Source organism: Podarcis filfolensis (genome assembly GCF_964270895.1).
Source record: "Podarcis filfolensis genome assembly, chromosome: Z".
In the NCBI taxonomy this organism is placed as follows: domain Eukaryota; kingdom Metazoa; phylum Chordata; class Lepidosauria; order Squamata; family Lacertidae; genus Podarcis; species Podarcis filfolensis.
Window position 1 is genome coordinate 9,784,414 of NC_139617.1, and position 16,972 is coordinate 9,801,385.

Genomic DNA, 16,972 nt, shown 5'->3' on the forward strand with positions numbered 1-16,972 from the left:
AATCGTTTTCTTCCTCCTTCTCTTTTTTTAATGTCTTGTTGCCACATTGCTCTTTTTGATGTACAATATCAATTCTGCTCAATTTAATCAATGTGACAGCTTAATAGTTAGCTGTCACCCATCAGGCAGATGTGGTATAACTTATGTGGGGCACACTAATAATGAAAGAGGAAAGAGTTTGGAGAGCTGGTGTAGTGCAGTGGCAAAGCGACCAACCTACAAATAAGAAAGCTGCTGGTTTGAATCTGGCCTCTGCCATGAACTCACTTAGGCCAGTGTTCTTAAATCTGGGGTCACCATATGTTGTCAGACTACAACACTTGTTGTTCCTGACCATTGGCTCAGTTGGTTGGGTCTGATGGGAGTTGTAGTCTGACAGCAACTGGGGATTCAAGGTTAAAGGGCACTGCTTCTGGTAAGCCATTCTCTGTTAGCTTCAGTTTCCCCATTAGCTTCAGTTTCCCCATCTGCACTATGTAGGTTAACAATATTTACTTAGTATTTATGTATAAAGATACTTGTACATCGCAATTTTGAAAAAACAAACATAAAAAACATAAAAGTAGTTTACAACAATTAAAACCACATGAAGTTTTAAAATCATAGATCACCAGCTAACTATTATAGGATTTTTATTATTATTAATTGACTGTGTAAGGCAGGCAGCATAGAGCAATTTTCAGCAATTTTTCAAGAAGACATGCGCTGAAAATCTATTGGAGTGGACCAATTACACTAGAGACCTGATTTCCTATCAATGTCAGATGAGCCTCACCAACTCAGGAGACAACTAGTGATGCTCCTATAGATTATCTTGGTGGTCGAGCTGGAATTTAAGTGTTTGGATAGTCCCTAAGGCACTCTGGACCTCCGCTTTTCATGGCTTTATAAATTAGCACAAGGACCTTGAAGCTGGCTCAGCAGTAAGTGGACAGTGAGTACAGATGCTTTGCACAATGGTATCACAGGTTGTTGACCAGATACCCCCACCAGCAGTCTGTCTGGTCCATTCTGCACCAGCTGGAGCTTACAGACCACACTTAAGGGCAACCCCGCATATAGCTGGGGTTGGTGAGAAAAGAATTGATTGAAAAATCACTTTGACATTTTAAAATGAAATTGTGGTATACAAGTGTTTTTGAAGACCTTGTCCAACTCAAAGCCCCACTGCTCTTATATTTCCAAAATGTACTCAGCTGTAATCTATGACTGGCTTGGGCATTCGGCATGATGAACCACAATGGCACCGTCAAAGCACATCATTGGAGCAGTAGCTCAGGGGCTCACACAGCAGACAGAAACACAACTAATTTTTAAGTGAAGTAATACACCAAGGATGCAGAACCATTTTCAGCCTGGGAACCACATTCCCTTCTTGGCAATAGTGGGCAGATCTGGAGACAAACGTGGGAAAAGCAACAAATTTCTGCATTGCAGGGGGTTGGACTAGATGACTCTTGGGGTCCCTTCCAATTCTAAGATTCTATGATTTGCAAATTTACCTTTGTACAGCAGACTAGTTTCTACACACACCCCTCTCTGCCTTTCATCAACACAAATAAGAGGCATTATCAGTGTTCAAGCGTACATTGCAGCCAGACAGAAACACACAAGGAGGGATTCAGGGGAGCTTGACCGGGGAAGGGATCCAAGGGCCAGATAGAGAAGCTGGGGACATGTTTGGCCGTGAGCTTGAAGTTCCTCACCCCTGTAATGAATAGAAGTCTAACAAGGGGACCTTCTACTAAGACCTTTAAAATCATGAGCTGTAGCCAATGTTAGCCTCATTGGAATGAATGAATGAAAATGACTACAGGTGAAACTCGGAAAATTAGAATATCGTGGAAAAGTTCATTTATTTCAGTAATTCAACTTAAAAGGTGAAACTAATATATGAGATAGACTCATGACATGCAAAGCGAGATATGTCAAGCCTTTATTTGTTTTAATTGTGATGATCATATCTCATATATTAGTTTCACCTTTTAAGTTGAATTACTGAAATAAATGAACTTTTCCACGATATTCTAATTTTCCGAGTTTCACCTGTAACTTAGGTCCATTAATTTCAGGGGGGTTACTTAGTTAAATACAACCCTACATAGCCACTACCAGTGGAGACTGGTCCATTAGGATGAATGAGGCATTGCTCCCACCAAGCTCAGCCTGTCTTCAGCTAGCCCCCAACTTTCCTATTCACCCTCCTTTGTCTCAGCATTTTTTTTTTATGAAACTCAGTAGGGAAGAGTTTGGGAGCAAAACCAGAAGTGGGTGGCTCTCCCTGCTTTCTGCCCTTCTACCCCCAATAGGCCCCAGCCTCCACAGACTACACCACAGTCCATGGAAGGGACTCTTCTTCCTCTTCAATGCACAGGGATATGGTTGCTCCGTCTTACAGTTTCCTCTTTAACTGGACCAGCTTGTATAAATTTCTCCAGACGTTTGGGGGCAAAGCTGCCTTAATAGCTGACAAGATACAAGAGAAGAAGAAGATCTCGTTTATCCTTGCCCCATGTCACAGTGCATGCTTTTGTCAGCCTTTGTTGAAATATGCAGGGATCTTGTGAATGAAAAAACAGACTGACAGAGCATCACTGGGCTCCCTGCTCTCTTCTGACATATCATGGCTCCCTGCATGTCATCCCAGTTCCAAATAAATTATTTGTGCACAAACCGAACACAGTGAGGCTGATGAGATGGAACTCAAATTGCCCAATTTCACATTGGCAGCTGTACTCAAACAAAGTGGTGCTGGACTGATGGAAACTTCCTGCTTGACATTCCAATTTATGTCTAGTAAAGAAATTTCTTGCCTTGTGTGGCATTCCATTATTTTTATAAATATATATAAATGCAAATTTGTATTACTTTTAATTTTTTGCAATAACTCCCTCTCCCCAAGAACTACAAAAGTGTTTGGTGGCCTCCAGATGTTGTTTGACTACAATACTCATTATCTCTGACAAATCACTATGCTCCCTGGGGCTGGTGGGAGTTGTAGTCTAACAGTCTCTGAAGAGCACTATGCTGGCTAATCCTAACCAGAAGGAAGGAAGGGAGGGAGGGAGGAAGGAAGGCTAGATGAAATTAATGGGAAAGAAGGAAAATGAAGAAAGGAGGTGGATCAGCCCATGACTAAAGGAAATTCACAAGCTGCAGTACTTCAAGTTTATCATGAAATTCCAATCTAGTAGGTATAGGTGCCTATCTAGTACAAATAACAATGATGTAAATATCTTATTATCTGAAACAATATGAGAATTGAAATACAGTCATGTTTTGAAGTTTGCGGTTACCCGAATTTTGTGATGAAGTTCTTCAACTGACTAATGTTTACAAAATAAAATATCCTATGAGAAAGTGTGCATAAAAATGATTATGTTAGTGAAAGCAGCATAAAAATGTATTATATTACGGGAAATTACTTTCAAAAATGGGTAGAGCTGTCAAAGCTTGCATACCAAAATGTGCTTTTTTGTTGTTAGGGGACCCCAATTTCCCTCACTCACAGTGCTACAATTCCCAGAGCAGTTCAACAATCAATCCCTCTTCCCAGGGAACTCTGAGAATTGTAGCTCTGTGGGGGGGAATAGGGATCTCCTAACAGCTCTCAGTGCCCTCAACAAACTATACCTGCAGAGATCCTGAGGGTCCTACTCCTGCCTCTCTCTGCCAGGCCTAGGGTGGGGCCTGACAGACTACAAAAGGGCTGCTGCTGCCCAGCAGAGAGTACTGTTTACATTATTTTAAACTGCTTTTTAACTGTGGTTTTTATTTTACTTTTTAAAACTGTTTTTAATTGTTTTGAACTTTTAATGTGTTGGGGTGGGAGGTTATCCAGCTGTTTCTGTTTATATTTTGATTATGTGTTTTCTGTTTTTATATTGTAATTTTATCTTGTGAACCACGGTGAGACCTGCAGGTATAGGGCTGTATACAAATAAAATAAAATAAAATTACAGCTCCCAGGATTCTTTGAGGAAATCCATGACTGTTAAAAGTGGTATGATGCTGCTTTAAAAGTACAGGGCAGATAGGGTCTAAATCCTATTGATTTCAGTGGGGAAAACGGGGTTAGGACCACAGCATTAATAAAGTAGTTTGCCCACCAATGTTGGCCAATTAAAAGTGCAAATTTCAAGAGTTCCACTTCTTTGTGGGCCTCCCTCCTGAACAGGACCCACCTTGCCCCCACTTTACTGGTAGTCTACTGTGTGGCAAATGCCCTTTTTATTCTTTTTAAGAAAGGCTTTTAACTTTTACCATCTGTCTCCTTGTGCTTTTACTCTGCAACTAAAGGGTCAACCACTGAGCCTCTTGGGCTTGCCAATCAGAAGGTCAGTGGCTCGAATCCCCGTGAGGGGGTGAACTCCTGTTGCTCTGTCCCAGCTCCTGCCAACCTAGCAGTTCAAAAGCACGCCAGTGCAAGTAGATAAATAGGTGGCAGGGAGGTAAACAGCATTTCTGTGTGCTCTGGCTTCCATCACGGTTTCCCGTTGTGCCAGAAGCGGTTTAGTCCTGCTGGCCACATGATCTGGAAAGCAGTCTGTGGACAGACGTGGGCTCCCTTGGCCTGAAAGCGAGATCAGCACCGCAACCCCACAGTCGCCTTTGACTGGACTTAACCACCCAGGGGTCATTTACCTTTAGCTTTTACTCTGCAACTACCTTTACTGTGAGTGTGTTCTGCTGTTGCTTTTAACAAGCCTCGTTCATATTTAAAACTGTTTGCATTTTATGATGAGCACTTGGTGTTTTATGCATTCTGGATGTGCGTGAGTTTTTTTCTTTCCCTTTGCCACCTTTGACTGCCAGGAAAGGAAAGTTATAGACCAAAAAACCCCTACTAATCAAATAAATTGAAGCCATTCATGTCTACCCAAGCTTTCCTTCACCCATAATTGTTATTAATACTCAATGTCTGTGGTCATTGAGTGATGATATTACTGATGATTCTGTATTATATTATTGTGTGGATGGCTTTGCTATTTCCTTTTGCAAATGAAAAGCAACATAGAAGTCTTCAAAAAATATATAAATATTGCTAGGTTTTTCTTCTCGCACACCAACCTCAGAATTCCCTCTTCCTTGCAGCTCAGTTGTAGGAGAATGGTGAAGCTTCCAGGACTGGAAGTAAACTTCTTTGCTACTAAAGATGCTCTTGAACCCATAAAATACCACATTTAGAAAGTGACCACAAGGACTAGACATAACCCAGCATGAATCCCACTAGCATTAATGGAACTTCTTTATTCCCTCTGCACTACAAAAGTCTTTCCAGCCTGGTCATGGTGAAGAAATTCGCTGTAAATTGGAGTGCATTAACAAAAAGACAAAACCTATTGCTGTATTACCTTGTACCATATTACATCTGGTTCTTGGTTTCCTGTTTTATAATCCTCAATATCTGGGCAGGAAATTATCTTTGTTCTAGTGATTTCTGATTTTTCTAAGTAGCGAATTGTGCTGTTGTAGCAAAGCCCAGATTCATTTTCTGCAACTGTCAAGGACATCGACACCTTCATGCAATACGTTGAATTTCTGCAGAGAAACAACAAAGGGTAACGTTAGTAATGCTATAATAATAATCATTTTAATAATAATAGAGAATTTTTAGATGCTTTGCTGCTTCATTCACACAAAGCAATGAAGGAAAATCAGGATGTTAAAATTGACTACAATATAAAGGTGATATACCTTCTTAAAAAACACAGATAAAAATACTTTAAAAATCCTAGCAGCATTCAGAAATTAAAACATATGAGAAACAAGGTGAGGAGGAGATAAAAACACTACCACTTTGACAGGTCTTCCACTATGATTTCATACAAACTGTTGTATAAATTCTGCCAAAGGCTACAGGGTTCAGAAGAAAACAAAGGATTACAACAGAACAAATAATTCATTTCAAGTGGATAACAAGAACCACTCTGGGATCATCAGGCTCTAGCTCATCCTTTCTCAACTTTGGGTCCCCATATGTTCTTGAACTAAAACTCCCATCATTCCTGACCACTGGTCATGCTGGCTAGGAATGATGGGAGTTATAGTCCAACAACATCTAGGGACCCAAGATCGAGAAAGGCTGTTCTAGCTCTCTGAGCTCTTCCTACAACTTCCTCTTGGTCTGACTACCTCTTCTAGGATATCTCTACAGAGCTTATGGCATCGTGGAACACATTGATATAATCATACACATTTCTACTCTGAAGAAATTTACAAAGATCCAGTAGGTAGGTGATCGGAAAGACCCTTCCCGAGACCCTGGAGAACTGCTGCCGCTCAAAGGAGACAAGCTTCCTCAACCTGGTGCCCTCTAGATGTTTTGGACAACAATTCCCTTCTTCTCTGACCATTGGTAATGATGGCTGGGGCTGATGGGAGTTGTTGTCCAAAAACATATGAATGGCTCCAAGCTGGGGAAGGCAATACCGATGTAAATGGACAAACCCTCTAGCAAGGTAACTGCATTCAGATGTTATCACCTATGCTTGAGGGGGAGTGACTAATTACTAGGATATATGATATTCAGCAATACTATTACCAAGAAATATTGTGTGGTAGATACAGACCAGGTTGAACAAACTTCATGTTCATTGAAACTATAAAGTTATGACTAATTTATACCATTTATTTCAATGGAACCCATGTTCAAGTAACTTGGGCTGTGTACACATTACTCATTTTATTCCTGCCCCAGCATGCACCCTCTGCTGGTGTCTGAAGTCAAATGCACAGGACATCAGCCACAAGCCATGGGTATCCTGTAGCTTCTTGAGAAATACTCCTTTTTGATGCACTTTCCTTCAAACCAGCTGCCGTCTAATATGAAAATGGAAGCATGCTTAAGCAAAGGTGTGTACATTTCACACAGCCATTACGTATGCGCAGATGACAGCTTCAGTGAACTAGAGTTCAGTGTGGGGCACAAAATCAGGTAATGGGCATTGGGTTAAGACATCCCCACCCCCTCTCAGGTGTATACAGAAGTGTACACGTGTGACTTGAAAAGCCACTATGATATATACATAGCGTTAGTTTAGATCCAACCCATGTTATGCTATCCATATTATATACAGTCATTATAGACTAGAACAAAAAATGAAATAACACAGTCTCTAAGCCTTGGGTGCTGTTTTGCTTCCTCAGAAACCCATGCCCATAAAAACCAGCTGTTTTCTTTTTTAGCCTTCCATAATTATTCACACCCACCCCATCAAGATGACAACCCCCTCCCTGATGTTGTTGGACTACAACTCCCATCATCCCTGGCCATTGGCTATGCTGGTTGGACCTGATTTTATTTGGTGTCCAACAGCATCTCAAGAGGCACAAGCTAGCCACCGCTGTTTGAAATCGTAAGATGAAATATTAAGGGTGGGAAAGTGGGTTTAAAATGCTCACCTTTCACTGCGCTAGACAAACACCGTTAAAACAGCTCACACTGCTACTTATTATGGTGTTATCATCAAGTATTTACAGACCGCACAGGAATGTTGCAACCCAATCTGTCACATTCTGAGTTTCATTAGGCATGATAGGAAACACAGCCCTTTAAGAGCAGAGTACAAAGGATGACAGATCTCTTAATGAGGACTGTATTTCCCCATCATGCCTCTTTTTGTCACTTTAATTGGCTACACCAAAGCCAAAGGGGTTTGGAATAAGACTGACATGTTGGATGGTTACAAACCATCAAAGAGAAACCCTTGGGAGGAATTTGCCACAATAGGAGATGCCAGATCCTGATGATCGGTACACCATGTTGCAACTATATATTCACACACACACACACACACACACGAATCAGTGTTTCAAAATTATTTCTGTGGCCAGAGGAAGAGGGCTTATAAAAGACAATATAAAAACAGGAGAAGAGACCTGTTGGATTGGGCCAAAAGGCCAACATCCTGCTCTCACAGTGGCCAACTAAATGCCTATAAGGAAGACCACAAAGAGGACTTGAGTGCAACAGCTGTCACTTGGGACTGTCAGCAACTGGTATTCACTGCTTCTGACAGTGGAAGTGGAGCATTGTCATTACAGTTGTAGCCATTTATAGCCTTAACACACACCCCACCCCGCCCCATGAATTTGTCTAATCCTCTTTTAAAGGTTTTTTGACCATCACTTGCTGGAGTGAATTCCACTCAGCATTTCCCAAAGTGGCACTGTGGGGCACTGGGATGACACACGGGAGTAATAGGAGCCTCAGGTGCAATTTTGAAAAATGACGCTTACCTCCAGGTTGAACGCTGTTGCAGAATGGCAACAACGCCCTCCGCCCCCCGGATCCGGCAGTTGAGCTGGAGGCGAGGGGTTTTCCTGGGCTGGTAGATCACAACTAGCCTGCCTATTTATAATTTCAAGCTTTAATGTGTCTTATTTACAACAACTTTATTTACAATGTTGTAGGACGTAGGAATAAATATACATCCCTTAAAAAACGCAAAATTGTCACTGAATCTTTGGAAGAGAAGGCTGGTCACCAAAAACTCAATCATAGGCATGTGTAATTGAACTGCTAAGTCTCACTGAATTTATTGGGAGTTTGGTGCAGCCTTACACTCACAGCAGAATGAAATCAAAGATATCCTGAGGTGGTAGATAGGATTCTATCACTTCAGAGTCTAAGTAGGGGGTTAGGGATGGAGGAAAAATTCAATTCAGTCTGGATCTAAAGGCAAATCCAGGCAATTCATACTCTTCCAAAGCAACATGAGAACCAAAACTGTCATCCTTCCAAATATGCATTTGTCCAAATTTTGCAATGCAGTTTTCCAACCAACCAGTGTTTACAATCATGCATCTATTAGGTGAAAGTGTAACTAAAAGTGACCATGTTAGTAAAAACAGCATACAAAAGTGCATTATATGAGAAGAAATTGCTTGCAAAGACTGTACATTAGTCAAAACCACATACAAAACTGTATTTATCAGGGGGAAAATACCCACTAAATGCTAAAGCATTTTCACAAGGATTTTTTAAAAAAAATATCTAATTGCTGCAGAAGTACAGAGAACTGAATTTATGGTCAGAAAAATGAGAAATCGAGAAAACCGAAACTGCCAGATCCTTCTATCCATAGTACAGGTGGAGCAACACCACAGCACAAATGCTGTGCCTCCATCCTCCCACTCAGAACTTACTGCCTAAAACAATTTTCCTTGCTGCTATGATTTGTTTCTGGGCTAATCCAGAGTGGAGGTCTTAAGATTTAAAGCCCTTGAGGTCTTGGGGCCCAGTTATCTCAGGAACCACTTTTCCCTATATTCTCCTCCTCACATGTTCTGATTGACAGCTGGGGCATTGCTCCAAATTCTTCAACCACAAGAGGCGGGGCTAATAAAAAGGGGTGGAGCCCCTACCATTATTACACCTGCCCTATGGAATTCCTTGCTGAGCGAGGCCTGCCATGCCCCATCACAACAATGCTTCGGGCAGTTGATAAAGACTTGGAATTTTTAACAGGCCGTTAGTTAATTTGGTGTTTTCTGCTGGCTCAACTCTATGCTATTTTCATGCTGCTGAATTTTGTTTTCATGACAACAGTTTTCAGAGGGGTTTCCACACACAATCTCTCTTGCCACTGTGAGGGAAATGGGGGGTCCCCTAACAACTTTCAGCACTCTTAACAAGCTACACCATACATTTATCTGATGAAAACTGGGATGTCCTAACATACTGTCCAATATTTCTCTGATGGAAATAGGGACATTCTAAGGAAAAGTGGGATGTCCCAGGATCAAGTCAGAAACCAGGACTGTCCCTGGAAAATAGGAAAATTTGGAGAACTTGGAGGGTGTGCTACATTTCCCAATTTTCTTTCAGGAAAGCCATGACACTTTAAAGGGGTATGATCGTACTTTAAAACTGAAGTGCAGGTGGAGTCTCAGCCTGTGTTGGATTAACTCCTGCTATCCTTGAGAACTTTCTCAGGTCTCCTAGGCATCCTGCTATTGGCCATACTTGGCTAGAAGTCAGTTTTCCCCAGAACATGCCCCAGAGAGAGACTTTCAGAAGTCTTTCAGAGGGAAATCCACGTTTTCCAGCTGCCCGTGTGTCATAATTCAAATTCATTATTTATATAATCAGCAGACTTGGAGCATTTGATAACAATTAACTTACCTGGATGATTATGGATCTTTCTGATTACAAAACGAAAGGTCAAACAGATTGGAAGTCTGGGTAAATAAGGAGTTCATGAGAAGGTTGGTTTTTTTAAAAAATGAGCATTTGGTCTAATTTAATAGCGCCATATTTTTCTGCTAACAATCTTGCATTATTTAGCTCATATTTTCAACACTGCCCATGGCAGTTTCTATTTAAAGTGCTCTGTGGAACAAGGACCTAAAAACGCACAACTCCCCTCATTAGTTACAATTAAGGGTGGGCAAGGTTGAGAAAACTGACTGTCTGATTAGCAAAACACTGTGTACACGGCCAGGGGGGTGACAAGAGGGGATTAATAGGGCACACACTTCAGAAATAGGAAGTGTCCAGTATATGTGCTATTACCCATGATCAGCAAAGTAACCAAATGGGAATGTGCTTGGGCATTCCCATGAGTACAATTCTCAAGGGCATCCCATTCTGGCTCAAGACAGAGGATTGCTGGGATGAGTTTTGACATGCAAAAGTATGAATAAATATAGGGCAGCTGGGGGTGGAGGAAAGGATGCATCAGTATAACCAACGTAGCTCATCAATTGGTCGGATATTGGGAAGGACGATGGACCAATGGCCTGACAGTGCAAGGCAACTTCCTACAAGCCAATTGGAATCCACCAGACCCTCTAAAGTCCTAACATCCAGGTCGCCTGGATTTTTTTTTAAGCAGGAAAGGGCAATAGCTCAGTGGTACAGAACTTGCTTTGCAGGGAGAAGTTCCAGGTCCAATTCTGGGCATCTGTAGGAAGGGCTGGGAAAAACCTGTCTGAAGTTCTGTCTGAAACTCTGAAACTAAAAATGCAGTTGGTGGGGTCTGACTAATGGTGACTGCTTAACACATTAGTAACTCTAGCTTTGATGTTTCTTGAGGCTCCAGTGTTGCCTTCCCAAGCCTACTGGGACCCTCCCCTGGGTCATCTAGTTCTAACTTCCTGAGCTCCTCCTATCTTTCTTCCTGATCTGACCAATCCCTCCAGGACACCACCACATGGTTTATGGCAAGTGCTACAGTAGTGAACCTCCTACATCAGTAGGGGTTTGGACTAGAAGATCACTGAGGTCCCTCCCAATCCTAGGATTCTACTGTATGCTTCTAAACCTTGTCTTATTATTGTTCTCTCACTGCTTTTCTAAAAATAAATAAATAAGATGATGCCTCTCAAAAGGCATGGTTTTCTCCCCCTGCTCCAGTTACTTTTAGTTTTGGAACCAATGGATTTCCTTGAAAGTACATGTTGGGTGGCTGCTGTTATCCTTATTATTACAACCTCTCTCCTCATTTTGCTTAAATAAAAGGTTATTTTATTTGTTCTCTTGGGGAAAGGAATAATTGCTTTATATTTGTTTTCATTAGACTCTCATAGCTTTTGCTGGGTGTTATTTGCAGTGGTCTGGGGTCAAGGAAAGAAATGGATTTGCACTCACAGAACAAATAAAAAAAAAGGGAAGAAGATCTTCTTGCATGGCTAATGTGTTCACTTATGTGGGTGGCTGACAAAAAAAAAGGACCCCAATCTCCTTTATTATAAGGTGAAGGTGTGAAGAAATGACCTCAGTAAGAACAGACACTATACTTTGGAAGGTTGTTCCAAAGTGGAGGTAGGGAACTTCAGCTCAAATAAATGAAGACCTAAACACATTGGAGAACACCCAATTCTGCTTGAAAGAATGAGGTTCATGACTATCAGATTTTGAAGGCGCACGACTATCCTAGTCTCTGCTAAGAAATCAGACAAGGTACTTGAAGGTTGATCTTATAAAGGAGCTTTTGGTTATTCCAACGTGTCATTCTGCCAACTATCCTGATTCCCATTGTGTTGCCTTCCAAAGGCTGACACTTGTCTGCACAAAAAGGATGTGCATTAGCTGAAAATGTGTGTGCAATTCTGAAAGTTTTGGTTTGTGGGTGGAAGGATCAAACACAATCCATTTTCATTTTTTAGTTTATCATCTTCAAAAAATTGCAATTAGAACTTCAGAATAAATTTACTTGCCCAGCCCATGGGGTCATCTAACCCAGCATTGTGGTAATGCTGTGATAATGACCATGATTAATATTGAATAAAAAGTACTATATAACATGTTAGCATCTGGAAAATAATTTTCAGCTCCTTATTGCCTAAGCCCCTTGGTGGAGGCATTAATGCAGGAGCTCAAAAACTATCAAAACCACAACTTTATATACCTCACTATCAGTTTATATGGTTTTGAAGGCTGGTCATTACCACATTCACACCATACATTTAGAACACTATCATACCACTTTTAAAAAGTCAAAAGAATTCTGGGAGCTGTAGTTTATTAAGGGTGCTAAAAATTGTTCAGAAACCTTTGTTCCCCTCATAGAGTTGCCATTTTCAGAGTAGTTTCACAGACAATCTTTCTTCCCAGGGAACTCTGGTAACTGCAGCTCTGTCATGGGAATGGGGGATCTCCTATCCACACTCTGCACCCTTAGCAAACTACAGCACCCATAATTCTTTGGGAGAAGCCACATCTGTTCAAAGTGGTATGATAATGCTTTAAATGCATAGTGCAGATGCAGCCTAAGTCTCTGACCCACGACTAGTTCTGTTCAAGTGTTATATTATTCCTGTGTTCACAATACAGTGGTACCTCGGGTTACAGACGCTTCAGGTTACAGCTGCTTCAGGTTACAGACTCCGCTAACCCAGAAATAGTACCTTGGGTTAAGAACTTTGCTTCAGGTTGAGAACAGAAATTGTGCTCTGGCGGCACAGGAGCAGCAGGAGGCCAAATTAGCTAAAGGGGTGCTTCAGATTAAGAACAGTTTCAGGTTAAGAACGGACCTCCAGAACGAATTAAGTTCTTAACAAGAAGTACCACTGTCATAGCTGTCAACTTTCAGATTTGAAAATAAGGATCAGCAGCCTTGAAAATAAGGGATCAGCAGCCTCACCTGTCCTGGGGACAGTCTACGGGATAGCTAACAATCCGGGATCATAGCTGTCAACTTTCAGATTTGAAAATAAGGGATCAGCAGCCTCACCTGTCCTGGGGACAGTCTACGGGATATCTAACAATCCAGGATAGCAGCAGGAAGCAGCGGGAAATGGTGCTGGAATAAGGGAATTTCCCGCAAAAAAGGGGAAGGTTGACAGCTATGACCACTGTTTATCCTAAGTGACGGTCAGATTCCTCCTCCATCATTCAGTATTGCCTGAGCAGGAAGGAGGATGGGGACTGAACTCAAATTAGTTGGTGCTGCCTATTGCAGAAAATGCCACTACTGCAAATATACAAGTTCAGCATGAATTGTTGCTAAACTCCACTTATGCTTAGCCTCTCTGCCTTCCACTTCACCGGTTGCAATGGGTAGCCACCACAACTGCCATTGCTTATTATCTTTCTAATATGATTCTGCTCATTGAGCTACCACGTTTTAGAGCAATCACTAGTGTTCTTCTGTGCCACACCTCCAATTCCTCCCCCTGCACCAATAATCCAGATGAGTCAGCATGTAAATTCCTCGTCTTATAAAACAGCAAAATAGCACATATATTTTTGATGCCTTTATTGCAACCCACCTTAATCCTTTGGCATTGCTCTCTCTTTCTCGACAGGGTTTTGTGCACTCTTCACTTACCGCACCATATGGTTCTGTCACACTCTCTGCCTCCCATTGTTGGAATTCAAGTTTATCATGGAGGCGGGGGCAGGGGGGGACTCAAATTGCCAACACAATCACTGGGGTGCATGCTCTAGAATCCTAAGGAAATCTCCCACTGACCAATGAGGTTAAATGTAATCAGAGAAATGTCACTACAGGCGAATATAAAAGTTTAGCATGAATGTTGGTTTTGACATCGGATCCCCCAGAGGCATTTCCATGGTTCAGTTATCAGGAATATAATTCTTACCAAGGCAACAGAAAGGACAGGGGAGGATTCCTTGTTGGTTTTCTATCTTTGATGAAATGGGTTTTTATATAAAAATACACACGCACACACTCACACACATACACTGCAGTGCCTAAGCTTTAATAAAATGCTAGATAAATTTGGATCCTGATATTAGAATATTTGCCTCTGAATACCAGGTACAGGAGGGCTATAGCCTTCAAACCTTCTGTGTGGAATTCCTGGAGCTGATCGCTGTGGGAAGCAACACACTGGATGAAATGAACCCTTGGCTGATCCAGCAGGGCTCTCACATCCCCTTGATATTGTGAGGGCCTGAACAGGTTAATAGGCCCTCCCTCTAACAAACCCTCCAAAATTTCTTTGATGAAAATAGAGATGGCCCCATATGTTCCAACATTTCTTTGATGAAAATAGGGACATCCTAAGGAAAAGCAGGATATTCTGGGATCATATCAGAAACCGGCTTCTGTAAATCTGGGACTGTCTCTGGAAAATAGGGACACTTGGAGGGTCTGACACAAAAACATTATAAAACATTAAACATAAAAAAAACTTCCATATACAGGGCTGCATTCAGATGGCTTGGGGGTAAGATAACTCCATGCCTTCCAATATTTCTCTGATGAAAATAGGGACAGCCTAAGAGGGATGTGGGTGGCGCTGTGGTCTAAACCACAGAGCCTAGGGCTTGCCGATCAGAAAGTTGGCGGTTCGAATTCCCGCGACGGGTGAGCTCCCGTTGCTCGGTCCCTGCTCCTGCCAACCTAGCAGTTCAAAAGCATGTCAAAGTGCAAGTAGATAAATAGGAACCGCTCTGGCGGGAAGGTAAACGGCGTTTCCATGCGCTGCGCTGGTTTGCCAGAAGCGGCTTAGTCATGCTGGCCACATGACCCGGAAGCTGTACGCCGGCTCCCTCGGCCAACAAAGCGAGATAAGCACCGCAACCTCAGAGTCGTCCGTGACTGGACCTAATGGTCAGGGGTTCCTTTACCTTTACTTAAGGAACAGCAGGACATTCTGGGATCAAATCAGAAACCAGGACAGCTTCTGTAAATCCAGGACTGTCCTTGGAAAATAGGGACTCAGAGGATCTGCTCTAATACTGAACTTCGGCAAGATATGCTTGATAGCTTTGCAGTTAAAGTAGACCCAGTCCACAAAAAAGGAGGCATCTGTATGTACATGGGAGCCTCAAAGTAAGTAATATGGTGGGAGAAACCCTAACAAATCCCCTATAGGGAAGAACACCCAAGTTTCTTGTTTTTTTCTGATCTTAAGCTCAGTCCGCCACATTCATGCATCAGTTTGCATTTTTGAAAAGGCCTTGTGAAAATTTATCAGCATCTTAGTGTGCCCACTGTCCCCTAATACATGCATTTTTGCACACATTTTGTTTGAACAGGGAAGTGCACCACAAAACTTGAAGAAGTGTGCATTTCAGTGGATCACTGCATTCTGGTTTGTGTATTGCTTCAGAAAGCACATATGAAGTTAGTTCATATGAAGATGTGAACTGAAATGAATTTCTTGCCAATATTTATGTATGCAACTATGGCGGCAAGGTTATTGATTGCCCAAAATTGGAAAAGCAGCAGCCTCCCAACTAAAACAGACTGGTTATCTAAAGTGATGGAATACTTCCATATTGCCGAACTAACAGGGAGGATAAGAGGAGATATGGTACAAAAAGTGAATAAGGAGTGGGCTATCTTTAAGGAATACAGTCATACCTCAGGTTGAAGTAGCTTCAGGATGAATATTTTCGGGTTGCGCTCTGTGGCGACCCGGAAGTAACAGAGCGTGTTATTTCTGGGTTTCACTGCTCGCACATGCGCAGACGTTCAAAATGACATCACACGCACGCGCGGAAGCGGCGAAATGCGACCCGCACAGTCGTGTCTTACGGATCCCGTTCATATCCAGAGGTACCACTGTACATCAAAAATTATGTGGAAAAAGTAGAATTTCTGACAGATACTGAGTGAATCCAGAAAATGATTAGAGTGAAAGGAGAGTAAAGTTAAGATACAAGAAGAGATTAAAGAAATAATGAAATGCGTTTAAGCTAGTTGGAAAAATAAAGTAGCATAACAAGATCAGCTGGAAGTCAAGTCACTTGGTGGGTGTCCGTATGGGGTAGGTGTGTAGGTATGTTGATATGTATAGTATAGGTAGGTATTATATAGAGTAATGTAGGTATGTTTTGTGTTATGAAAATTAGGTAGTGTGTTGTGTACGTGTATTGTGTAAATGTATATGTATGTGTTTTATATGTTAATAAAAAAAAAGAAAAAAGAAATGAATTTCTTGCCAACCCCTAATCATGGCTGGTGACTGAGGCTGGCATTTCCTGCCCCCACCCCCAAAACACACTTAAAAACAAAACAAAAACACCTGATAGTGCTCCTGGGAAATATTCTGTGTCATGTCACAAGAGTCACACTCATTCAGGCATTTAGAGTACAAAGGTAGCAAATGGGCTGCCAGCTGGAACTCAACTACTGCTTTAAGCCTGTCTTTGTTGTTTAAAGGGAATAAAAAAATGTTAAGGAGGACACTCTACCACATCAGCTCATGCTGAGAGGGGGGCAGAAAGAGCACTGCTCTATTGTTTCCAGACCCCGTGCATCTACCTGCTCACACTTTTAAAGTTTTGAATTTAATGACCTCTTTATCTAAGTATGCACACCTGAACTTTGGTTGTTGCAAATCTTAAATCCTTCCCTCATCCTCCACAATAAATTGCCATACCTTCTGTTGCACCAAATGTAGCATTACCAGCCTAAAATCAACTGGTGAAAGATCCACAGTAATAAAACTGGTTGACAACTCATAAAACTCAATACCTTTGTATTGTTTGGGGTTGCCATTGAGGGGGAAACGGAGCTCTTCTACCTGCAAGCATGGCAGAAATCCA

General features: G+C 41.8%; 1 protein-coding gene across 4 annotated transcripts in view; it reads right to left on the reverse strand.

Moving 5' to 3' along the window:
• IL1RAPL2 (interleukin 1 receptor accessory protein like 2) overlaps positions 1–16,972 on the reverse strand; it is a 491,080-nt gene that overhangs the window by 192,197 nt on the left and 281,911 nt on the right. For all 4 annotated transcript variants that reach the window (XM_083595723.1, XM_083595724.1, XM_083595722.1 and 1 more), the window contains exon 4: positions 5,355–5,541. In XM_083595723.1, coding sequence (XP_083451849.1) covers positions 5,355–5,541 — 187 coding nt within the window. The remainder of the gene's footprint in view (positions 1–5,354; positions 5,542–16,972) is intronic.